The 26,163-nt window shown below is 46.8% G+C and overlaps 1 protein-coding gene across 2 annotated transcripts in view; it reads left to right on the top strand.

Annotated features, from left to right (window-relative positions):
* DPF3 (double PHD fingers 3) overlaps window positions 1–26,163 on the top strand; it is a 190,148-nt gene that overhangs the window by 92,773 nt on the left and 71,212 nt on the right. For both annotated transcript variants that reach the window (XM_006170495.2, XM_027769093.1), the window contains exon 7: window positions 13,323–13,460. In XM_006170495.2, the coding sequence (XP_006170557.1) occupies window positions 13,323–13,460 (138 nt within the window). The remainder of the gene's footprint in view (window positions 1–13,322; window positions 13,461–26,163) is intronic.

Raw genomic sequence — 26,163 nt, 5'->3', positions numbered from 1 at the left:
CACTTCTCCTCCATTCTCCTCTCGGGATCTTGGGCATGCACGCACACATGCCCAGTGTGAGTTTAAGCCACCAAGTCCAGGACTCAAACCGCAATCGACTACATGGGAGTCCAGTGACATGGCCATTACGCTAACTGCTGGTTCCCAGGATGCAAACCATTTTTAACCCCTCCTCCACTCAACAGTGCCCAAGGAACATCTTCCCATATGAATAAATACATACATTGTTACAACATCACTTTTAGGGCTATGCCATGTTCCCTTTAGGAACACACCACAAGTTATGGATGTGTCTCAGTTTACTCCAGCGATGTTCTGCTGTTAGACATTTAGACAGTATAAGATTTATTCACTATTAAAAGCCATCTTGCAGTTATGTTTTTGTATAATGCTTTTATTCTTTCCAGAAACAGGATTGTGAAGTCAGAGGGCCTGGTTTATAGCCTTTGGGGCCTCTTATGTCAAGTATGGTGGTGGGGTTATGAAGAGGGCGCAGCCTGGTCAGCGCCCCAGGTGAGAGATAGCCAGTGGAGACAGTTGCACTGACTCTGGAGCCAGGCAGCGGAGGTTGAATTGGGGCCCTGCCACCTGTTACCTCTATCTTCAAAAAAGTCAGTGTGCTGCTGGGAGTCTGTATCCTTGGGTGCGTGTGAGGATCTTATGCAGATGGGAAAGCTAAGTGTAATTAGGGATGTAGAAAGGTTTGTTCATGGTCCTGGGACCAGCAGATAGCGTAATGGTTATGTCGCTGAACTTCCACATAGTTGACCATGGTTTGAGTCCTGTACCTGGTGGCTTGCAATTCACACCAGACACGTGTGCGTGCGTGCCCAAGATCCCAAGAGGAGAAAGGATTGCGGCATGGCCATCTTCCCTGAGGGGTGATTTCTTGCTTTCTGTCTCTCTGTCTCTGTCTTTCTGGCAAGCATACACACCCTATAGCAAAAATCTCTCTTAAAAAAAAAAGAAAGAAAAAGGTTTGTTCATGGTCCTAATGATTGTTTCTCCTACTTTTGCCTTTTCCTTATTTCCTCCATCTCTGAATATTCGGAAAGATAAGGCTGATATCACACAGAAGATCTCACTCCACTGGGTGATATTTAACTGAGTAGACAATGGGCGCTGTAGAACAGGGAAGGAGTGGTCAGGGAGCTGGCGTGTCGGGGAGCTTCCCCACGGTGCCAAGAAGGCCCTTAGTGAGCACAGATGGAACCCATTTTGGTTTCCTGGGGTGGAAGAGTGTGTGTGAGGTTGGGGGGAAGGGGTCATATTAGCAATGACTAAAGTTTGTTGACTTCTGTTATGGGCCTGGAATGGTCTAGGAGCTTCATCTACACTGGTGGAGTATAACTTATTTGAAATGCCAGGGACCAGAGTGTTGCAAATTTTAGACTTTCTTTTTGGAAATACTGAAGTGTTTTTGGAATGGGACCCATGTCTAAATAGGAAACTCATTTATGTTTCTTATACACCTTATACATGTCAGGTGAAAGTAGTTTTATATAATGTTTGTGTTGTGGAATTTTGACCGCAACCTGTCCCATGAAAGTAGGTATGAAATTTTTTCCTTGTGGTGTCATGTTAAGACTCAGAAAGTTTCAGAACTTGGAATATTTTGGATTTCAGATTTTTAGATTAGGGATACTCAACCTGTATTAACTCCCTAGCCCTTGCAAAAGTGCCAGGAGACAGATACAAAGGTCATCTTCATCCTACTGATAAAGAAACTGGGGAGAAGAGGGTTTTAAATAACGTTCCTGAGGCTGCCCAGAGAATAAGTGGTGGAGCCAGGGTTGGATCCCTGTCAACAATCTCTCCCTCCCTCCCTCCCTTCCCCAGCTCCAACACACACATGTGCACACACATGAGCGCGCGCACACACACACACACACACACTTTCTGAAATCTGCTGGTAAACTGTGCATACGTCCACTTAGGCTATCTCTCATGTCTGTCCATTTGTCTGCTCCACCTGGACTGTGGGCCTTCAGAGGGCAGGAAACATGTCACAGACAACTCCTATTCCAGGTCAGCATGGTGGTGCTTTCCATCAGTGGATGAATGGCAGGAAAAGGGAATGTGGGATGTACATATTGGGATAGAAGATGGATCAGCTCAGGCCAAAGCAGTGTTCGAGTAGGGAGACTGGAGGCACAGAGGTAGACGAGTAATACTGGGAACACAGTCTTAGAGTGGTTTAGCCACTGGTAAACCATGATCACCCTGGAGACATCTCTAGAAAGGTTAATGTGTAGGATTAAGTGCTCAGGGAAGAGAACCTGAAGCCTTCTGGCTGAGAGGAGCCTTTTCTAGTCATCTAGGAGAAGACAAGACATCTGGATGATGGTGACAGCAGAAATAAAATGGATGGGGCAAATAAGAAAGCCTTTATGAAGGAAAATCCATGATGTTTGGCAGGTGATGGGCAGGACATGGGGTGCAAGAGAAAAGAGAGAGGGAGGGGCAACGAGGATGCTTGACATCTGGAGCCTGGATAGTTGGGGCTTGAGGGGAGGCTTAACGGGATATTCTAATTTGGGGGAGTGATGAAACTTTGACATGTGAATTTGCAGAGATGGCAGGGAATCTGGGCAGAAATGTCTGGCAGACACTAGTGGATGTGTGTTTTCCCAAAAGAATTGAGAAACTGACACTTCTGCCGCATGTGGATGAGGACCTACCTCAGGGAAGGGGCAGCCAGTCACATCAGATAGGCTAGGACTCAGAACCAATGTTGCTCTGCATCACTTATGCCGGATACTCACCCAGGCATGGAGTGTACAGAGATCCTGAGAGACAGGGCACTGGCAAGCTTCTTGAATACTTGGGGACTGCCCCACCATAGGTCATCAGGTCTGAATGTGACCTTTCTCTGTTTATCTTCCCCAGAAATGTTGACAATTTTCTTATTATTTAAATTATTTTTATTATAGAATAAAAAAAGAACTATATTTTTAAGCTAATTAAAGGCATGCTAATGTAGGACTCACTAGAATAAGGAATCAAAGACACTGTCCTCCATGGGATGATGGCGGGAAGAAGATGGTTCTGGAGTCAGAAGCCCAGGATTTGAACCTTTCCTCTGTCACTTCCTAACATGACCTTGGGCAAATCACAAAATCTCTGTGAGCCTCACTGTCTTTGTTAAGCGAAGACAAAAATATTAACCCTAGAGGGTTTCCAAGAGGGTTAAATGAGATAGGGTGTAAAAACAACGAGCTCACTGCTGGGTTCACAGATATCTTTAATAAATATTTATTTTATTTATAGCAAATAAAGAAAGGGTACTTACTGAATACCTGAGTCGGGTCCCCAGTTGTGTTCTGTGCATTAGCTGCTAATACTGTCGGATTCCAAGGAACTGGTGTGATCAAGTTAAATCAGTTATCCAAAAGAGCTAATGTGTGCTGAACCTATGCTGTGTGCCAGGCACCCGTGCTCACTCATCCATGTAAACACCTGTATATTATCACAACACCGTTGTGAGTCATGAAATATTATTGTCCCCATTTTATAGACAAGGACACTGAAACTGAGAGAGATTCAGTAACTTGCCCAAGGCCACACAGCAAATTTAGCTGGCCCATGAAATCTGACCAGTTCATGCAGCTATCTGTTACCCTGCTTCTCAGCAGGGCAGGACATAGTCCCACTAACACACTTAATGAAAGCTTTGGGCTTTAGGGGTCTCTGCATTTCTCTGCTGGGGATCCAGAATCAGGTTAGATAGTGTTGTGAAATGAAAGGCTTGTTGCTTATCTGCATTCCTCCTGTTTTTAACTGGGGCTTCATATATAGTACATTCCTAAAATAAGCAGGACATGGTGCCAGGGTGAAGACACAGACTGGTGGGGCACTGGAGTTGATAGATCCTGGGTCTGATCTCACTCGTGCCAGGCCCTGAGGAATGTGGCTGTGAAAATCAGAACATTTACCACCACCACCCCCACACTCTCCCACCGTATCCCCCTGTGTTTCAATCCAGAATTCAGTTTAAAATAAGGGGGGGGAGGCTGACATGAAACGAAGCCTCAGGAAGGCAGCTGCAGACCTTGCTTGCTGGGGTGGGGAGGGGGCTCGCCCCTGGGCAGAGCCTGCGGCTGGGAGCCTACACCATTTCCCCAGCACAGTTGAGGGACCAGTAGTTTCAGGAAGCACTCAAGTCTTCGAAGGCCCAGGGAAAACTGGGGATTGTGAGTGCTAAAATAGAAAGGTCTTAGAGCTCATCTGATCCAACCTCCATATTTTATAGATGGGGATACCAAGGTTCAGAAAGATGTGATTTGTCCAAAGGTGGACAGTGGCTTAGTATCAAAGGCAGGGCAGAACTCCAGGTCTCCAGAGAGCATCTCCTCAATTGCCTCTGGGCTTCAAGGGTAGTGGAGGGGAAGTCTACCTGGGTCTGTAAGCCTTGAACTTGCCCGCAAGGGCTTCTTGTCATGTAAACTCACCTGGGCTTACATCTGCAGGACCCAGACAAATCTTCAAGCCATAGCTTTTGTCACTCTGAGCTCTGTGGAGCCATCATTGGCTCTTGAGAAGAGCCTGGATGTTTAAAATGGTCTTAGGGCTTAACAGCCTCGCCCTTCATAGGGAAGCTTAAGATGGTGACCTTCAGAAGAAACTCCTGGGCATTGTCCCAATCCGAGTATTTGCTAGTCACACAGGGCTCCCTAACACTGGGCTTCTCCCCTCAAAGGAAGTGGTTGTAGGCATTCCTCCAGTCCCCAGATGGCTCTGCAGAAAGAGGATGGGGCTGTTGGGAAGGTGTGGGGAGCCCTAAACTTCTAGGAGCCAGCCTGGTGAGGAGTGATTCTTTCAGCAAGGGTGTCTGTCTGGGTCCTGGCGGAACCAGGATTCTGCTCAGAAGGGCTGACTGGAAGAGAATTTGATGACAGAATGATGATGGAGGTGTGTGCAGGATAAATGTACTGGAAGGAGAGAGTGGGAAGCCCACCAATTCAGCCCCAAGGAGCAGAATGAATACATGGTTTCCAGAAGAGGGGAGGGCCAAGACCTGGGAGTGGAGATATCCCTGTCCCAGCACAGTATCTGAGCAGGGCAGGGTTGGGGGACAGATCTCCAGATGCTCTCTTCCCTTACCCTCCGTCCTGCTGTTGCCTCCTGGCCAAGCTCACCAAAAGCAGAGAGTGAGCAAGCATGAATGATGCAGGCCGTAGAGGCCAGCCCCAGGGCCTAGGGTGGCAGGAAGGGGCAGGGATGAACAGGACTAACCAGCCCATCTTTTGGGTGCTTCAGAGGCAGATAGACCAGGGTTCATAGCCTGACTCTGCCATTTAGGGAACTGCTTAAACTCCCCCAGACTCAATTTCCTCATCTGGGCAATGGGGATCCATATCACCTGGCTGTGGTAGGAACATGCCTGTCCGATTGTGTGTAGGGGTGATACCCCAGCAGGCAGGGGCGCTGCAGGCTCGGTGTTCTAGATGAGAAAGTCCAGCTGCAGAGAGCAGGGAGCAGCGTCCTCAGGGATGTGTGTAAGTGCCACGGGCCAGAGCTGGGAATGAGATGCGGCTGGTGACTCCCAAGGCCCAGGCTTTGTCTCTTGGACGCTCATCCTGTAATTGCTTTCCGCCGCTGCTTTCAGTCTCTCGGAAACCACTGGCTCAGATACCCACTGCGTGCTCCAAGTTGGGCTGATGAAAACGTGCCAGAGTCATTAAGTTATCAGTGGGGAAGGCGGCCGCTTCTCCCCGGCAGGAAGGATTCTGCTGTCTGCTGCAGCCGGCTTTGTTCACACAAACTGCCCCCAATCCCCCTCCTCCTCTTCCTCCTTCTCTCCCCCCACCCCCATCCCAGACAAGAAGTGAGTGGTGGTAGGATTGAAGCGGGGTGCTGGGGGCATGCTGCAGATATTCTGGGGCAACACTGAAGGCATTTGTAACTCCAGACAGGAGGTCCTGCGTGGCCAATCCGGTTCTGGATTGGGAAGTGGGCAAACACTATTTCTGCAGCTTGACAGATGGATCCGCCCCAGGGGGAAGGAGAGAGAGGAAGGCAAGCTGGACTTCCCTTACTGTCACAGCCATTGCTCTCCATGCACACCGTGCCAGGGACACAAAACCCAGGTGCACGCTTGCCAAGGTGAGAAGAAGGACCTTAGGTCGTGCCCAGGCAGGGCTGACTGGTCCCAGGGGTGATGGCTTCAGAGGTGCATGACGCAAAGAAGCTGGCCCTGGGGAGGGAGATTGGAGTGAGAAGCTGGGGGCGCGGCCGTCTCCGCATGCTTCAGCAGTCTTGGGGCTCAGTCTGAGTCCACGCGACAGATATTTCCAGAGTGGGATTGCTGACATGATAAAAGGATACCAGATGGTTCCAGCACTTTATTTTCAAAATGTTTCCTTCCCCACCTTCTTTTTCCTTTTCCTTGTTATTCTACTACCCTAGACTTTAGATTCCCCCCCTTTTGGGTTTATTCACTTCGAGCAGCCACTTTGATGGCAGGGGTGATGAGAACAGCTGACAATGGCTGCGATTTACCAGGAGCCAGGCATTGTTTTAAACTCATTCCCCATCGTACCTTTCACTGCTGTGAGGTTGGTGTGTTGGGATCATCCCTGCTTTCTGGAGAGGATGCTGAGGCACAGTGAGGTTTGGCAACTTGCCCACTCTCACTCAGTCAGCCACAGAACCAGGATTTGAACCTAGGCAGTTCAGACCAAGCTTACCCACTTACTTGGTGCAAACCCTGCCTCTCTGAGGCAGGGCTGACTGAGAAGCAGGACCAGGGCAGTTCATGGCCCTGGAGTTAGGACTACTGAGTGGCTAACCGCTCTGACGAGACTTTCAAGGTTATCTCAGCAGGGAATTTAACTCCTGACTCAGAGCTGGTGGGGACTAACATTCACCTTGGTGGCTCACACGCTATCAGGTCAGCTGTCTGGAGTAACTTAGTCTCAGATTTCCATGCCCAGCGCCAACAAATTTATAGGACCAGCTACATGATTTGAAGGGCCCAGTGCAAAATTAAAATGAGGGGCCCCTTGTTCAAAAAATATTAAGAATTTCAAGACGGTGGGGCTGGCAGGTGGCGTGGTGGTTAAGGGTGCTGAACTCCCACATGGACGACCATGGTTTGAGTCCCGGATCTGGTGGCTTGCTTTCTCATCACTCCCCGCCATCTACTCTGTCAAAATAAAAATAAATAAATAAATAAATGAATAAACAAATAAAGTTAAATAAAATAATTCTTTAAAAAAAGAATTTCAAGATGGTGACAGCAGAGCATTGAACTAAGCATGGAAGTGCTCCTAGGCATGGGGTCTTGTGTGAGAGCTCAGATCACATGCCCATGAAGCTGGTCCGTAGTGTTGGACTGCTGGGCAGATGTGATAAACAGAAGGTGAAACAGTGCTGCTGTTTCCTTCTTTTCCAAGCCAGTTAAAGCAGGATTTCCAAGGCATTTCTTTCCACTGAAATGTGGCAGTCTCATCCTGATGCAAATCAACTGAAATAAATCTTGGAGGTCTTAACTGTAACTCTTGCTCCTATGATGACATCATTCGAAGGACCAGGACTTGGGGTCAGAAGCTTTGTTTTGTAGCCAGGCATCTTCTGCCATTAACACCAATCCCTCCTAACCCTGCCTTTCAAGCTCCTCTCCCTCCTGCTGCCTTTCAGCCTGTCATCCTGCTTATGAATCTACCCTCAGAAAGAACAAGCTCCACCCCAGCCACCCTGATGGGTCCCCTCCCACCATCAGCCTCCCCCTTTCCTCCTCCTGTAGTCACTCTGGAAGGAGTAGATAGGTGGACCTGCCACCTCTTCCTCCTTTCTAGGAGCATGCCAGCCCTCTGTAGTCTTGTGCTGTCCTCCACGAGGCTGAGGATTCTCTTCTCACTAAGGTGACCTCCTAATTGCAAATCGGGTGGTTTCTTCTCCCCTTCCATCCCTCTTGACCGTTCTTAGGCATCTGGAATGATCATGGCTCAGCCTCTATGCCTCCGTCCACCCATTTTTAAAACAGATGCAGGTCATCATGGTAAACTAACTCGGAACACTTGAAAGAGGCCTGGCACATAGCAAATCCTTGCTAGCTCTTAGCAGGGGCTAAGACTGGTGGTGTCGTTATGAAGGCCACCCTGAAACCCTGCTCTTTGCCTTCTGTTGCTTGCTCTGTGTGAGTCTTTTTTAATCGAATACAAAGAAAAGAATCAATGACTCTTTCTCCACTAGTTTCTTAAGATACTGGTGTTTTCTGAGTTCTCCATCTACCCTCTCTCCTCTCTGCACGATCTCTTTGCGTCACCCCCGCAACTGTAATTTCCACACTGCCAATTCCGAAGCCCACATTTTTTCCCCCCACGTTCCAGGGGTACAAAGCCAACCTGGCCAGAACTCACTGTCCTCCTTCTTTAAATCTGGTTTTCTTTCTCCATCTTTCTACCCAGTTGCCTGGGGCAGAAGCCTGAGCAGCTTCATTAGCTGCCATTGAGCACCTGTTCCCAGTCAGGTCCCATGCTGGCTGCTGGGAGTGCAATGTGTGCAAACACACAGGGCCTGCCACACTTGCTGCTGGTGGGAGAAATGCATAGTGACCCATGGTCAGTCCTAGGAAGGTAAAAAAACCAGGGTCCACATTTTGATGGGAGAGACTTCCCTGGGGAAGGACATTCTAACCGAGATCTGAAGGATGATTGGGGACGGGGAATATCCTAGGCAGAGAGAAAAGACTGTGCAAAGTCTCTGTGGTGGGAAGAGAATGCTTGAGAAGTGTAAAGGCCCATGGGCGGGAGTGCTGAGAAGGTAGAACGTCGTGTCAGATGAGGCCAGAGTGAACGGGCTGGATGGTTCGCAGGCAGCAGGGAAGGCCATGATGGTCTCCCTTGCTTTCTTTTTTATTTTTATTTATTTATTTATTTTGTTTCTTTTTTTGAGAGGTTTTTGCTATAGGGCGCGTGCGCTCGCCAGACAGACAGAGAGAGAGAGAGAGACAGAAAGTGAGAAATCACCCCCCAGGGGGATGGCCACGCTGCAATCCCTTCTTCTACGTACTCCTCTCAGGATCTTGGGCATGCACGCACACACGCCCGGCGTGAGTTTTAAGCCACAGGGTCCGGGACGCGAACCATGGTCAACTACGTGGGAGTCCAGCGACATAGTCATTACGCTAACTGCTGGTCCCTCCCCTGCTTTCTTATACCCTTCCTACAAGATCCTCTCTCTTTAGCCCTCTCTAACCCCATTCTCTCTCTCTCCATGCCTAAATCTTCATCTTTTCACCCATGAAGAGTTGAAATGGCCTCTTGCCACCTTCAAATCCATCTTCTGCCTCCAGTCTTAGGCAGTATTTCTAACATGGAAATCTGATTAAGTTGGTCCTCTGGATAAAATCCTCCCCTGGGTCCTCCGTCAGGATAAAGTCCTACCTGATTTCCTTTCTCGTTGGTCCCTCTCACAGTCACTCAAACACTTTATTGGAGCTTTACCGAACTTCTCACATCACCTTAGAGGTGCTGGGCTGGACGCGCCCTGGAGCCTGGAATGCCCTTGCGTCCTTGGTCTGCCTGCTGAAGTCTTGCTTATCTCACAGTCTACAGCTCAGGGGTGCTTCCTCTGGGATGTGTCCCTGCCAGACCAGTTTGCTGGCCTCTCCTTTGTGCTCCTCTGGGCTGGGCACATGCTCACGCTGGCTGCAGCAGCTACCCTTTCCCTCCTCCCTCACTTGTTTACACGCACGCACGTCTCCTCTGCTAGAAGGCAAACTCCTCAGGGAGGGTGGAACCTGGGCTCGTTTTTCTTTGCCTTTCTGGTGTCATGGGGCTGGGTGCAAATTAGGTGTTTAATAAATGTTTTCTTGAATTGAAGACCTGGTGTTGAAGGAATGGCATGGTACAAGCAGGTGGCAGAAAAGGAAACTCCAGCCAGAGGGCTCTTCATAAAGGAGTCTGGCTTCCAGGACCTCCATGTGCTGTCTGGTTCTAATTCTTCTAATAACCAAACACAGGTCTCAGGGCTGCCTCCCACTGGCCCCCGCCTGCCACGTCTGTCTGTCCAGAAAGGCAGGGGACACAGGGTGGGTGGAATGAAGCCTTATTATATTCAGTCTTCTAGGATAGTGCTCCCCAAGTCTGAGTGTGCATCAGAATTCCCTGGAGGCTCATTAAAATACAGATTGCTGGGTCCCACACCCATAGTTTTTGATTAAGTAAGTCAGAAGTGGAGCCCAATTATTTGCATCTCTAAGTTCTCAGGTGATGGTGTTGCTGGTCTGGGGACCACTCTGAAAAATCTCTGTCCAGGTGAAAGACTTTGTTCTGAAAATTAATAGTCCCTACAGTGTTGGGAAAGGAGACAGGAGGCTTTTTGCTTGGGTTTGGCCTTGTAGGCTTTAAGACTAATTCACCTGGGATTCATGTCAGTAGATGGTTCAGATCTACAGCTCACCTACTCGCCCATCTCCGGGCCTTCCCACCAAGGGTGCTCATTCATCAACCACTCAGCAACTGTGCTGTGAGGGTGCAGTAAGCGCATGGCAACTCAGGAGGCGGAGTTGTTGATATCAAGATGAAATCAATATGAAACTGTCCTTAAGAGAAGTCCTCCAGCACACACACCTGTAATTCAAAGAATCTGAGGGAGAAATGCTTGCTCTGATAAGTAGTGAGTTCCCCCCTACCCCCATGGAGATGTTCCAGAACAGGCTTCTATAGTATTAGTGGGAATAAAATAATTCTATAGACCAGATGACCGTTAAAACCCTGAAATTCTGTGATTAAGGAAAACGGTGATGGCTGACATAATGAGATGGCATGAACAAAATGCTATGGAGTTTATTTATTTGTTTAGACATGGAGTGTTCACGGGAAGACCCACAGAGGCAGCTGAGGTCTCCTTATGTGAATACTGATAATATTATTACTTTTAATAAACATTTATTCCTCACCAACAGTAATGCTTGGTGAATACATGGATTTGTATCCAGTGACCCCATAATTTGCTGCTTGTTGACCTAAGTTCATTTAAAAGGTTAAATAAAGCCACAAGTAGGGCCAGAGTGTACCTCTGGGACCTCTTTGGGTCCCGCTTCCTGAGTTACATGGAATCGAGATGCATAATAGTTCCATTTATTTATTTAGCAATATTTATGAGAGAGAAGATGTAAATAGTTCATTGTAGCCTTGACTTGATGGTTGCTAGATCACCAACTTGAATTTCAGGCTCTCATCTTACTTTATTTGCCCCAGATTCCACAGTGTGAAGACTAACTCCCTTTTTTGGGAGGGCCCAGCACCTAAGATGTGGCAAACAAAGCTGATGCCCCCTGCCCCTCACTTACCATTTATTGAGCATCTGTTATGTGTTGGGTACTGAATGAGATACTGTACAAATACTATTTATAACCACTTTAACTATCCTTCAAGAATTATTATCCTCATTTTCACATAAGAGAAAAGGTTCGAAGAGATTATGTATCTTGTCCAATTTCATAGAGCAAAACTCCTCAATTTATTCTTGGAAGTCAACATAACCATAAAATTTAAACCTGATAAACATCCAAAAATTATAGATTTATCTCAAGTCCAAGTACAGATGCAAAATGTAATATTAGCAAACAGAATGTAGAGTATATCAAATGAATAATATACTCGGACCAAATGAAGCACATTCTAGAAAGGAAAGGATGCTTCAATAATAGGAAATGTTAGGAAATCAACATAATTCACTATATCAACAAACTAAAGGAGAGTTATATATCAATAGAAGTTAAGAGGGCAGTTGATAACATTCTCCTATAATAAAACTTTAAAGCAGAAATAAAAGGAACTACTTAGATTTGACAAAGACTAAAAATTAGGCCATACATCATTCTAAATTGTGGACCACTAAATCTAACTTCATTAAAATAGGAAGTGCTTTCTTTTGCTATTTGTAAGTATTGTCTTAGTGCTTTGTACAAATGAATGAGGCTCAGATAAACTAGTTACGTAAATATGAGAAAGAAGAGATAATATTATCTGTCTTTGCCGATGGTTGTATACCAGAACAATCGCAAGAGTTTAGTAGAAAAAGAATCCCTGCCAGAAGTGATGAGGGGTTAGGTAAGATAGCAGGACTTCACCTCTTCTTCATCCATCAGGGGCACACCTGGCAAACTTGGGCAGCTGGACTGGGATTCGAACCCACGTCTGATGCTGAAGTGTTATGCTCAATGGTATTACTCAGTCATGTCAGTGCAGGTAGACAGGAGAGCCTCTCAGAACTTGTAACTCCCAAATGCTTCAGCAGAGCAGGGGGGTTTGCTTTGCTAAAAAGTAGGAGGACAGGAGGTTGGTGGGGGTTTTACTGTGAAGACCCCCGAGGCTTCTGCTCTCTGCACTATGATAATCTCCCAGGGGCTAAAATATTGACCTGTGTGCATGGGGAGGTTGATGGTAGTAGGCTGGTCTTAAGCCATTTAGCCAGACTTCTGCATCTCAGATACTGAGCAGCCAACCAATGCAATAATAGAACCTTTCTTCTTGGCTCCAAGAAGCCACATGGTATTGCTTGTTGCCTCTGTCTTAAGCTGCCCCATTTGAGAGGTGGTGCTTTTGAGAACACCTTTTGTAGATTTTGGTTATCTGAGGTCACCCAAGGCATCAAGGTTAAAAGACCTTGTTGCCATGTCCCCTAGTTATTCCTCAGCCTCATGATTTTCATGGTGGAGGTGGAACATGTTTTCTGGCACAAAAATCACTGGTTAATACATCAAAAGTGTTATTCATATAACATGTTTCATATGGAATCAGCTATGGGGTGGCAGAAGGAACACTGTATCAAACTCTGGAGATGTGGGTTCTGATGGCTCTCCCATAGCTAGCTGTGTGTTCCCAGGCAACTCACTGAGTGTCCTTGGGCCTCACCTGCTTCTTTGTGCCTCCGTGTGTGGGGTTGGATAGACTCCCAGTGCCCTTTGAGTTCAGAGTTAAAATAATGGTCACCCTTAACTGTGCGTCCAGCACGGTTCTAAGTGCCCTGCATAGATGTTAGCTCATCATAACAACTGTATTGGGTAAGTACGGGTGTTCCCATTTATCTCTGAAGGCAGGTTAAGTGACTTTTCTAGGATCTCACAGTTAGGAAGTGGCAGAGCACTCATACAGCTCTTAACTTCTCTGCTCTCCTTTTATGGTTTTCTTTACATGGGCCTGTATTGGTTCTATCATGTGTTGGGGAAAGGGTATGTGGGTGGAAGATGGTTTTCAAAGGAAGCCTGGATGTGGGGTGGATGGGTGGGGGTCACTGGCTGGGAGAATGATGGTGGCTGCAGAGGTGGCTGACATTTGCATCTCCACCTTTTTTTTCCTTTTCCTCTCTAGTCTGTGGCAAGCGCTACAAGAACCGGCCGGGACTCAGCTACCACTATGCTCACACTCACCTGGCCAGCGAGGAGGGGGACGACGCCCAAGATCAGGAGACTCGGTCCCCGCCCAACCACAGAAATGAGAACCACAGACGTGAGTCCCCACTAGTTAGGTTGGGCCAGTGAGGAAGTTGGGTGGGTAGAGTTGGGAATATTCCTTTTTTTCTGCTCTGGGATCTTCTGGTGGTAACCACTGATGGTCTTAACATCACGTAGTGAGATGGCAACTTTAGCTCAGCCATCTCTGCCCATGTGGCTCAGCTGAGCTCCAGACTTAGTGTGGGCTGGGCAGGGCTGAAACACTCAGCTCTGTTCCCAGAGGAACGAAGGTAAGTGTGAAGCAGAAGGGAAAGGGCTTTTGCTGGCCACCATCGAATCCCAGACTTACTACTCTTTTTTTTTTTTTTTTGGAGAGATTTTCGCTATAGGGCACGTGCGCTTGCCAGACAGACAAAGAGAGACATTAGAGACAGAAAGTGAGAAATTCCCCCCCAGGGGGGATGGTCACACGGCAATCCCTTCTCCTTCATTCTCCTCTCGGGATCTTGGGCACACATGCACAATCGCCCAGCATGAGTTTTAAGCCACTGGGTCCGGGACGCGGACCGCGGTTGACCACGTGGGAATCCAGCGACATAGCCATTACGCTAACTGCTGGTTCCCTACTAGTCTTTTCACTCAGCTCCAGAAGTCCCACTTATAGCTCCTAAACTGAGCTGGGCATAGCCTATGAGTTTGCCAATTTGAGTAGCTATTCAAGTGTCTGCTTGGCCACTTAAGAGCCTTAGATATTATTGAAGTTTTTTCCCCCCGAAGCAGAGTCTTGCCATATTGTGATCCTCCTGCCTCAGCCTCCCACAGGTGTGCACCACCATGACTTGGCCTTTGCTTGGACTAAGAGTCAAACCTGGGCCTCCCATGTGGTCTTAGTCTATGGAGCACAGCATCTTGGTAGCATGTGCCATCATGACTAGGCCTTTAGACTTTCTTAATCTATTGCTGTGGCTTTGTATCAAGGGGTCATGATTCTGGAAAGGGCTCTCCTGCCTGGAGCTTCCATTCTTTCTTTGAGCACTCGAATGGCAAATGTGACCAGGTTGGCCTTGTTTGGGATGTTGGACGGGCTCTGGAGACCCAGAATGAAGATTCATGTTTCCATTTCAGTTCCTTCTTTCCTTCTTCAACTTCCAATTATGAATCAGGAGATCAAAAAGGGGCATTGCATTTACCACTTGACTTTCTTCTGTGACATCTCTAGTGGCCCCTGGGCCTACAATGACCTCAAAATGCAATGGGGTAATGGAATTTCTAGTTTGCTTCAAGATGTGGGTCATTCTGAGATCACTTGGCAAATAATATTTGTGGATGTTCTGTGTGTTTTTAATTTTGTTTACAAACTTGGTAAGTCTGTTTAAAGTGAACAGTTCAAGGCAAGCAAAGAGATTGAACCTTTACAATATTCAACCTCTAGGATTCGAGGATGACTCCTGTACATTTCAGTTAGCCAACTTAGTCAACTGGTGTCAGTTGACTGCCTTCACCAAATATTTGAAATAATTAACACACTTGTGGCCAAGATCTTTCTCTGGATTAGTGTGTGATTTTCCTACTCCCCTTCATTATTTTGCAAGGGCTTCCCTAACAGAGTACAACAGAGTGGGTAGCCTAAATAACAGGAATTTATTTTCTCACAGTTCTGGAGTCTGGAAGTCCAAGATCAAGGTGCTGGTAGGCTGGTTTCCTGTGAGGGCTCTCTCCTTGACTTCTAGATTGCTGCCCTCTTGCTGCCTCTTCACATGGTGGGGTCCTTCTGTGAATGCATGTCCCTGTTGTCTCTCTTTCTTTTCTTTTTTAAACTTTATTTATTTCTTCCATGACACACACACACATACATACATGCCAAACAGGGTTGTTATGCTGTGATCTACCCCTAGTCTCAGCTGGCCTGGATCACAGACATGCACACATATGCCTGTGTGCTCAGGGAGATCCTGGGACACAAACCCAGGACTTTTCTCATGTGGGTCCAGTTGTACTACCATTGTGCTACCACCTACTCCAGTGTCTCTTTTGGCATCCAAATTTTCTCTTTTTATAAGAATACCTGTAAGATTGGACAGTAGGGCCCACTCTAACAGCCTCATTTTAACTTATCTTTTTAAATGCTTCTTTAAAAACCCTATCTCCATCTGTAGTCATATTCTGAGGTATTGTGGGTTAGGGCTTCAACATATGAATTTGTGGAGAGATGCAATATAGCCCTAATGTCTTTTAGTTTCTTTTCATGTGCAAGGTCCAAACCTTTTGTGTGATAGACCCTTGTTTTCTCATCTACTGTTGTCACCTAGACAGAATCTGAGAAGCAGGTCTGGGGTGTCTGGCAGAGCCCTGTCCCTCTCTTTTACCTCCTGAGTAGCTATAACACCAATGTCTCTGTCTTCTCTTTGGGAAGAGACTTTCTTGGTCTAGTCACCCTCATCTTTCAAAAAGGAAAATATATTGACCTGTACTGAGGCAACTGTCATTGACTTGTCCCTCCCTTCTTTAGTCTAAGTGACCAAGAGGCCACGAAGAGCTGCTGTCTTCTGCCACCGAGTACATAAAGATCTCCTTTGGCTTTTCTTGCTATCTGGAAAGCATCTATTAGCAATCGTTGCTCTCTCTGAGGTGTTTGTTAGCTTGGTATTATTTACACCCCGCTCCCCAAGTGCTAGCTTTTCTCCTTATATCTCTTCTCAAACGTCAGGCTATTCTGTTCCCATGTGCCAGTGCTTTATCCTCAGCTATAGAACTTGGAACTCTTCTCTTTTGTCTGTGTCTTTTTTCCCTAGGTCTCCTGCAGCCACACTACAGTGAATGTTGTGTGCATGTGTGTGTGTGTGCGTGTGTGAGTGTGTGCATGCGGGGCGTTGGCACCAGCGGAGGGGTTGTACTGTGGACCTCATGTGGAACGATGTGATCCTCTCCTCCTTAGCTATTTTTGTGACTCCCTCCAGGTTGGCCATTGGCTTCTGAGACTGGCACTGGAAAATTTTATCCTCCCCTCCTGCACCCTCATTGGTAGTGTCTTTGGCTCCCTTGTGTCCTCCCATTGAGTCTGGATCAATTTGCTTAGTAAGAAAGCTGTGTCGGTCTTACCTCCTTCAGAAATCTTTGGTTTGGGGACCAGCAGGTGGTGTAGTGGTTGTGTGGCTGGATTCCCATATGGCTAACCATGGCTCGAATCCTGGACCTGGTGGCTCAAAAATCATGCTGGGCACATGTGTGTGCATGCCCGAAATCCCGGGAAGAGAATGAAGGAGAAGGGATGGTGGTGTGGCCATCCCCCCTGGGGATTTTTAATGTTTCCTTTCACTGTCTCTGTCTCTCTGTCTCTTTGTCTCTCTTTCTCTCTGGTGAGCACATGCGCCCTAGGGCAAAACCTCTTTTTTATAAAAAATCCCTGGTTTGTCATGAGCATGCATGCTCCAACTCTTTTTTTCCCCCTTTCTGTCTCTTAACCTTATGATGAAAAATTAGGTTCTTCAAAAAGGATCATTTGACTGGCTAAGAGTTTGAAACTTCATAGAAAAAAATAGCCGGACCTGGGCTGATCTGGGTGTTTCCCATACAAAGAAGGTTCCATACATTTTCACTGACATCTCCTCATAGTGCTCTCTTGGAAAACTCTGTGATTTGATCCAATTTTGCTAGTGAAGAGGATTCTGCAGAGAGGCCTTTAGTGCCCACAGAAGCTGTCCTTCCCCCAGTCCCCAGTTTCTTTGGTTAAACCCAAGACAGCTGTTCCTCCTGCTCTCTACACCACACACATCACTGAGTGGTGTGCAGCTCTAAACGTGTGCTCGGTTCCCTCCCACATACCCCTGGTGAGCGGCCCCCCAACCAGTTTCTTGTGAGCACTAATTGTCAGCATCATTAATACCCAGTCATTAGCTGCTCCCACTGTTTGGGGGTGGGGGGTGGGCTCTCATCCATCCTGCCCCTAAATGCCATTGGGGCTGAGTGGTGAATTGGATGTGACAGCTCACAGCATCCCCAGGTCTCAGCTTCCTGATCCTCCCTTGGCAAGGCTGTTGGAATGGGGGAGGGAGGCAGGAGAGCTTAATCCAGGAGGCTAATCTGCAGTGCCCCCAGGAGAAGGTCCCACACTAGTGAAGTGGAAATGCTGACTTTTCCCCCTTTAGCAGAGCTGCAGGGTGACCCAAGCTGCTTCTGAGCGGGGGACTAATGGAAAAGAGTTCCATAGACTCAGGAGTTTGCAGGGTCATGGGCAGCTGGGCGCGCCCCACCTGCAGCAGCGAGACCTTTTGACTTTGGTCCTCCTGCTGTCCTTTGCTCCGTGCCCCCCAGCTGTGTCTTCAGCAGAGTCCATTGCTCATCCCCGCGCCTGCTGCTACTGAAAGGGCAGAGTGGTGAGCTGGAGCCAGCATTGACCTTCCCCTCCCCCAGTCCCTGCTGCCCCGTGCTGCCAGCTCAGCAAGTGACTGCCACTCCTGTCCTTCTGCCCCTCCCCGCCGAGGAGGCTCCCTCTCGCCTTTGTTTCTCTCCTAGTCTTTCATTTTCTCCTGAGTGTACATTTCTTGTGTCTCCCGCGGACTCGCCCTTTTTCCTTTGTGCCCTTGCCTCTCTGCCTCAACTACTGGTCGCCAGGGATACTTGGAGCTCAGACACTCACTCTTGGGGGAGAGTTTTCTAGTGGGGTCTTCCTGCTTGAGCCGCTGTCCTTCCTCCCCTTGTGTGAGGCTGGATTCTTCTTCTTCCCTCCATTTCACTTTCATCTGCTTTCTCCAAGTAAAAATGCTGTGTGTGTCCATGTATGTACATATATATGTACAGAGACACTATATGCACATCTATACACACATGAATTAAGGGAGGGAGGGCTGGGGAGGTTGACTCTGAGAGGTGTCACTCAGAAGCATTCTTTGTGACTCTTTAAATGCAGCCTTGGAAAACTGCCATGGTGGGGCCAAGGCAGCAGAAAGAATTCTGCACTGTAGAATTCAAAACCCCGTTGACATGAGCTCACAACATCAAAACTCGTCTCGGATTTCTTTTTTTCTTCTCTGCACAGTAAGAATCTGTTATAAATGACATTTTCAAGGTACTTTTTGGGGGCGGGGATAAACATTTATGAAGTCCTGGCCTGGATGAAAAAACTGTACATGTGCATTCCGTTGAACCGATCATCCATCCATCCATCCCTTGGTCTAGTAACCTGGTATTGAATACTGTCCTCATGTTGGGACTAGGAGCTGAGACGTGAATAAGCTCAGCCTTGTCCTTGAGGAGCTCAGTGCTGAGCAGGAGTGCAAAATGGGGTACACACAGAGGGCTCATGGGTACAGGGTGCTTCCTATGCCTTAGGTGCCCCAAGTGTGGCATCAGCATCACCTAGGAACTTTTGGGAAGGAAGATTCTTGGGCTCCACCTTAAACAGAGACTCTAAGAGTGAAGACCAGCAATCTGTGGTTTTGAAAGCCCTTCTGGGCATTCTGTGCATTCTGAGGCTTGACGACCACTGCATTAGAGGATTTGCAAAGGCTTCACTGAGCAGGTGACATTCAAGTTAGCCTTTGGAAAATAAGGAGGAATTTCTTGGGAGGGAGAGGGCTTCCTAGGTGAAGGGAACTGTATGTACAAAAGGCAGGGAGGTATGAAGTAAGCATGGTGTGCTCAGACAATCGCTAGCAAATGGATCCGACAGTATTGGATTTGGGGGATGCAGAAGAGTGACAGAAATGTAGGCAGCATCCTCTCTGCCATGCTGCATCGTCTTTGTCCTATAGGACACTTCCTAAGGGAGAGCTACACTAGCAATTACTAGGAGGCAAGAACAAACGATTTATAAAGAAATCCATTTAGAGTCTTATGGATTGTTACATGGTATATCTCTTTTATTTAGTAGCATAAATAAATAAGACATTCTTTCTCTAACATACTAAGCACTCCTAAGAGGAAAATGTGTTTTAAAATATGAGTCTATAAAATTTATTTCAAGCTTATTTTTCAGGTCCATGAAATTGAAGTTGGGTTGTCCCAGGTCCCTGGAGGTCCCAGGCTGTGCGATGGTGTGGCATCTGGTACAAAGTTAGGATTTGTCTCTGTTGAGAGACAGAAAGGCCCCAGCTCTAGCATGCCTTTGGAGGGCATGTTGTACTCTGTAGAACTGAAAGGGGGAGAACTGAGTTGATGAAGGGGAATGTCTGCTGATTAGATAATCTGAAAATTAGTCTGATAATGTGCAAATTATCTAAAAGAAGCATATGATGTCATTGTCACACTGGTGGGAAAGATCTAACAGATGTTAGTCTTCTGACTTCTCTTGTCCTCTAACATATGGCTCAGGGACAGCTAATACAGCTTTAAGAGACAGAGTGAAAAGGTGTTCGAAAAGCCAAAAAGCCCGCACAGCCAACCTTGACACAGGAAAGTCACCCTTTGTGACAGGGGAGATGGAAGAAAGCTTAGACACAGGGTTTTTTCTGGGACAGTGAGCTGCTTCATGCTCCCCAAAGAGCAAATTTGGAAACTAGCAACAGGTGTTCTTTAGATGAGTTATTACGGTACTAAGCAGTCTACAGATTACAGAGCAAAGAACCTGAGGGGTTGCTCTGCTCCTTGGACTTACACTTGGAGTTAAGTTTTCAGCCCCATGGGTCTTGAGAGAGTGCCTTTGAATTGTCCAGCCTGGGGCATGAATCATGACCCTGTCATCTTCTAGGTGTGTAAATGTGGGTCAATTACTTACACTCCTCTGCTCGTTAGTTGCCTGATCTATAAAACAGAGAAAATAGTCATACTGACCTCATGGGGTTGCTGTGGGCCTTAAATGAGATAATGTGGCATTTGGCACCATGCCTGCACGTGCTGAGTGTTAATATAACCCATCTCAGTCCCATTTGGAGCAGCAGAGCATGTCTATGACCACAGATGGCTAATCTGAGTAGGGGCTCCCGCAAGGGCAATGTGATGGGACTTCTCGATCACTGCGAAGCCAACTGCCTCTGATGTCTCGTTGGCATCAGTCGTGACTGTCAGAGCCTGGCCCTCGCACATCACTTGCTAAATCTTAGATACAGGACAGTGATCCTTCTCTACAGAAAAAACACGAGTGTTTATTGAGTACTTACTCTGTGTGCACCCTGTTGTGGGATTAAGTGTAACTAGGCCTCCCAACAGGTATAACGTGTGGCCTCAACCCTAGGAGAACTTATAACTGGGAAAATAATGGATAACTGGGAAATCAAATGGGTGTGTAAAACCCAGGGAGAGGAAGCCATAGTGTGGAATCTACCCGGTATGGCGACCTTTCTTTTACCATGCCATTTCCCCAGGTTGGGGCATCCATATGTCTCCTGGATTTCTCTGGGCCTCTTTTATTTCTCTCACATTTTTAGCCTAATTGCCTAGGCCATTCAAGATGGGAACATTCTGTGTTCTGAGCAGCAGTGGTGGCAACTATAATACTTGCTAGCATTCCTTGAATGTGCCAGACACTATGCTGAGCATGCCATGTTTATCTCATTCATTTTCCACAATCAGGTAGTGGCTGTGTCCACGAGGCACATGGCGTGTACCCTTGGGCATGCAGCATGAACGTGAACTCATGAGTCATGTGCCAGGTCTTGGAAAAACTTACTTCAGCCTTTGATTTTTTGTTTCCTGCTTTATCAGAAAAAAACAAACAAACAAACAAAAAAAACCGCAAAATATACAAGACATAAGAAATGAAAAATTGTTTGTTGATAACACATATGTTGATGTGCTTGATTGAGCCAACAGACAGTATATTTTGGATGAAAAATTCATTTTGTATACTGTAATTATGTATAGCATATTAATGTTAAAAAAGAAAAATAAATTAATAAAAAAAGAAATAAATTTATTTTGCATGTAGGTGAGAAAAGAGGGAGGGAAATGAGAGAACACCTGTTAGGTGCCAGGCACTTTATACACATCAGCTCGTGTAAAGTTTACAAGTCTGTGAGGCACAGGCTATTACTCTCATTTTACTTCTGAGAAAATTGAGGCTCAGTGAGGTTGAGTAACTTGCCCAAGTCATTTAGCCAGCAAGATGGGAAATCAGATGTGAAGGGCATGAGTTGGATGCCATTCAGTCACTCCATGTCATTGTAACCCAAGTGATGGGCCTGGGTCTCTGGCTCAGGTCTTTGTCATGGTCCTGCTGATGCCCCCTTCTTTTCACCTATAGGCCAATCATGATTTTTCAGAAGAGACAAATGCAGTTAGCGTAATGGCTATGTTGTTGGACTCCCACGTAGTCGACCGTGGTTCGAGTCCTGGACCCGGTGGCTTAAACTCACATCGGGCGCGTGTGCATGTGTGCCCAAGATCCCAAGAGGAGAATGGAGGAGGAGGGATTGTGGCGTGGCCATCCCCCCGGGGGGCGATTTCTCGCTTTCTGTTTCTCTGTCTCTGTCTGGCAAGTGCATGCGCCCTATAGCAAAAACCTCTTCAAAAAAAAAAAAAAAAAAAAGAGATGAATGCATTAATAGGTACTGTCTTACTCTGGACTGCTATGATAAAAATTCCATGGTCTGGGTGGGTTAGACAACAGCAACTATTTCTCATAACCTGGAGACCAGAAGTTCAAGACAAGTGTCAGCAGCATCATTGTCTGGCGAGGGCTCTCTCTTTGGGTTGTAGATGGCCACCTTCTCGCTATGTCCTCACATGGCCTTTCCTTAGCATATATGCCTGGAGAGAGAAACAAGTTTTCTGGTGTCTCGTAAGGGCACTGATCCTATTATGAGGGCCCCATCCTCATGATCTCGCTAAACCTAATTACCTCCCAAAGGCCCTGTTTCAAATCCCATCAGTTAGGGCTTCAACATGTGAATATTGTTTTGGGGGCACACTTCAATCCACAACAGGCACATTTACTCTTCAAAGCTCTTTACTAACTCTAGCTGTTCATGAGGTGGTATAGACCCCACCTCCTACATTACAAATTCAGATTAAATGTTAATTGGTAAATGAGTTTTTATTGTAGAAAAACCCCATACGTTACTGTATTCAATAATTTTACTGTATCTTTCTTACTCATTCTGTTTTACCTTGTCTTTGCTTGCTCTTATTTTTTTTTTCCAAATCTGCTCTAAAAAAAAAAAATAATAATAATAATGCTTGTGCCTGAAGTGAAAATCCTAGGACTCACCTTTGGCTCTTGGTTTTCTTTTACTACCTACATCAGCTCCCCCTCCAAAATATATTCCACGACTGTCTCCTTCTGTTTCCTGGCCACCGTATATTTCTGCCTGAGTCACCATAACTTTGTTATTGGCCTCCTGGCCTCAGTTCTTGCCTCTTATTGTCTATTCTCCATGGAGAAGCCAAAGGTGTCTTTTGAAGATATAAAGCAGAGTGTGTGAGTGTGCATGCTTCCACGTGCATGCATGCACATATGAAAGAGCGAGTGAGTGAGAAAGAGAGAGGAAGCACCTCCAGTAGGGCCTCCCTCCCTAATCCTCCAGCTCGTTCGGATATCGGGCAGGTGCATTGACCCAGTGTATTTCAGGCCAGCAGGGTGGAGGGTCCTAACCTGTGGTCAGCCATGTGGCTTCCAGCACTGTAGTTTAGTACCTCACTGACCGTGCCACAAGGCTGGGCCACTCTCAACATTTTTGTCACACTTGAGTACAATCTATTCTTTACAGTGGGGTGAGCAGCATTAGCGTCACCTGGGACTCAGGTGACCAGCTCATCCAGATTTGGCCAGTTGTAGCATGGAGAGTCCCATATCCTGGGACCCATGATCCTGAGACATGGCCATCCCCCCTGAGAGCTCGTAAAACATGTAGAATCTCAGATCTATAAATTCTGGTCTGAATTTTAGTAAGTTCCCTAAATGTTTTGCATGACCAAATTTGGGTTCTCGAAGCCCCCTGTTGCTTAGGCCCTGCAGATGTCTCTGACTTGCCTTCCATTCGGTGTGTAATCTGATGGCTTCAGGGCAGGCAATATCCCATGGTCCAGCTAAGAGCCACACTGCCTGAGTTCAGAGCCAAATTCACCATGTACCAACATGGGGTCTTGGACAAGCTGCTTAGCCTCCTTGTGCCTCAAGTACTGATATCACCTGTGTAAGATCAGAACATTCATGGGACCAGCAGTTAGCATAATAGCTATGTTGCTGGACTCCCATGTAGTTGACCACAGTTCGAGTCCTGGACCCAGCGCTGGGCGCGTGTGCATGTGTGCCCAAGATCCCGAGAGGAGAATGGAGGAGAAGGGATTGTGGTGTGGCCATCCCCCTTGGGGGGTGATTTCTCACTTTCTGTCTCTCTGTCTCTCTCTGACTTTCTGCTGAGCGCATGCGCCCTACAGCAAAAACCTCTCCAAAAAAAGAAAGAAAGAAGAAAGAAAGAAAAAGAACATTCATGGCATCTACTTCATAGGTTATGATGAAGATTAAATAAATTAATTCATATAAAGTGCAGCCTTAACAAAATGTACATGATACAAGGTGACAGGACTGTCACATGTCACATTAGAGCTGTGGTTCTCAAGCTCAAAGGCACACTAGCATCACCTAGAAGTTTTGTGAAGCTGCCTGCTGCTGCCCTCAATCCCTGTGCCCTTCAGTTTCTGATTCAGTAGGTCCGAAGTGGGACCCTGGAGTCTGCATTTTTATCTAACTCCCAGGTGCGCCCCTCCCTTACAGAAATCTAACTTTTGGCAAATGATATTAAATCAATCTATTTTCTTTTAATTCTTTTTTCTTTTGTATCAGGTAACTGGCCCGGATCAGATTGCTTTTGCACTATTTTTCTTGTTTACAGAGAGATTTCTGTTATGGGGTGCTTGTGCTCGCTAGAGAGACAGAGACAGAGAGACAGAAAGCAAGAAATCATCCCTCAAAGGGGATGACCATGCCACAATCCCTTCTCCTCATTCTCCTCTTGGGATTTTGGGCAGGCACACATGCACATGCACCTGATGTGAGTTTTAAGCCGCTGGATCCAGGACTCAAACTACCGTCAACTACGTGGGAGTCTAGTGATACAACCATTGTACTATCTGCTGGTCCCCAGGTAACACTGTTAAATCAAAGAGGTAGACTTGAGTTTTGTTCTTTTCATAACACCCTGTCCCACGGGGAGCAAACGTCATCGGCTTCCAACACCCATTTCCTGGCTTGACTTTTGGGTGTGTTCCAGTGCCTGGACCCTTGGCTCTATGGTTGCTTGAGTCTTTCTTAATCCTCAGCTCTGAAGCCCGAGGCTCATGTTTTTCCTTTCCTTAAATACTGATTTTCAGTCTCTTTGTGGATGAAGCATTGATGGCGGTGAGGAGGGCGAGTGGGGCAGAGTTGGCCAAACAGAGGGGAATTGCTGAATTCCAGTCATTACCGTAATACCATCCCGAGAGCTGACCAGACGAGGCCTAGCTCTCACACACCAACATGTCCCGAAAGTCTGTAAGGGAAGGACTCCACTTTGTTCAGAGCTCACAGATGTGGTTCCTCGCAAATTAACGTTTTCCCCTCAGTGGACTCATTTAGTGGCGCTAACGTGCTGTGCCAGGGCATGAACTGACCCACGTGACCTTCCACTGGAAAACCGAACTATCCCATTGAGCTTTCCCTAATCAACACAGAAAATTCATAAGCTTTTCTTGGTCTTTTCCTCACCGTTCTGAAGCCTCAATGACAGGCCCAGGGTTGATCGCCTAAGGCTGGAGCACAAAGGATATTCCTGGTGGGCCATGTGACCCACGATCTTGGAGACTGTGTACAAACTCCTGGCAATTGTGACAACCTTTTGAGAAACTGAAAATTGCAATCCTAACCAAATCTGTCTAGCGAGATGGAGACATCGATGTGAGTTGATGTGTGTTTTGTTTTTATGGCACCGTTTTTAGAACATTCACGAGGTTTATATCTCGATGTGTGAGTTTTATATTTGATAAAGATAGAGGAACAGAAGACAGGCATAGGTAAGGTAGGAGGGTTGACAACATATTTTAATCTTTTTTTAATACTTTGATAAACACTGGGACACATAGTAAGACAGGGCATATATTCTCAGTGGCTAATGCTGGGCCACTGGTAAGAGATTGAATGAGACTCCAGCCTCTGGGAGCAGCTGAGCCTGGACGTTTTGTTTTGCTTTTTTTTTTTTTTTTTTTTAGAGAGATTTTTGCTATAGGGTGCATGCGCTCACCAGAGAAACAGAGATAGAAAGTTAGAAATCGCCCTCCTTCCCCACCACCAGCCCCGGAGGATAGTCATGCCGTAATCTGTTCTCCAGTCTCCTCTTGGAATTTTGGGCATTCACACACATGCACTCAGTGTGAGTTTCAACCCACCTGGTCTGGAACTTGAACCATAGTCGACCATGTGAGAGTCCAGTGTCTTAACCACTGTGCTACCTGCTGGTCCCATGGAAGTTCTTAATTCCTTCCAATAAAAGCCTGAGGGGAAGATCCCTGTGGGAGGGCAGACTCAGTGGCTGTCACATCACAGATTTCTTCTCTCCAAGGAGCCCTGTCATGTATGCTCCACTGTTTCTGTCCCCTGACATGAAAGAGACTGGTACTCACAATACCCACAATGGTCACTGTACTCAGAGGACTTCACGTCCACTTGTTTCTTAGTCTTTAACTTCCCTTCGCCTGGCAGGTTTTTCTCCCCAGAAGCCTCTGTGAAGATTTGTCCCATCTTTTCATTAAGTATTTATCGTCAGCTCTGAGTCTGCCCCTGTGCCAGGTGCCAAGGATACTGAGATGAAAGACACCACTCCTGCCCTCAGGGAGCCCAGAGCTAGTAGGGA

Source organism: Tupaia chinensis, unplaced genomic scaffold (genome assembly GCF_000334495.1).
Source record: "Tupaia chinensis unplaced genomic scaffold, TupChi_1.0 Scaffold148607_1, whole genome shotgun sequence".
In the NCBI taxonomy this organism is placed as follows: Eukaryota; Metazoa; Chordata; class Mammalia; order Scandentia; family Tupaiidae; genus Tupaia; species Tupaia belangeri.
Note: the sequence above shows the minus strand (reverse complement) of the source record. Positions and strands in the feature narration are given on the sequence as shown.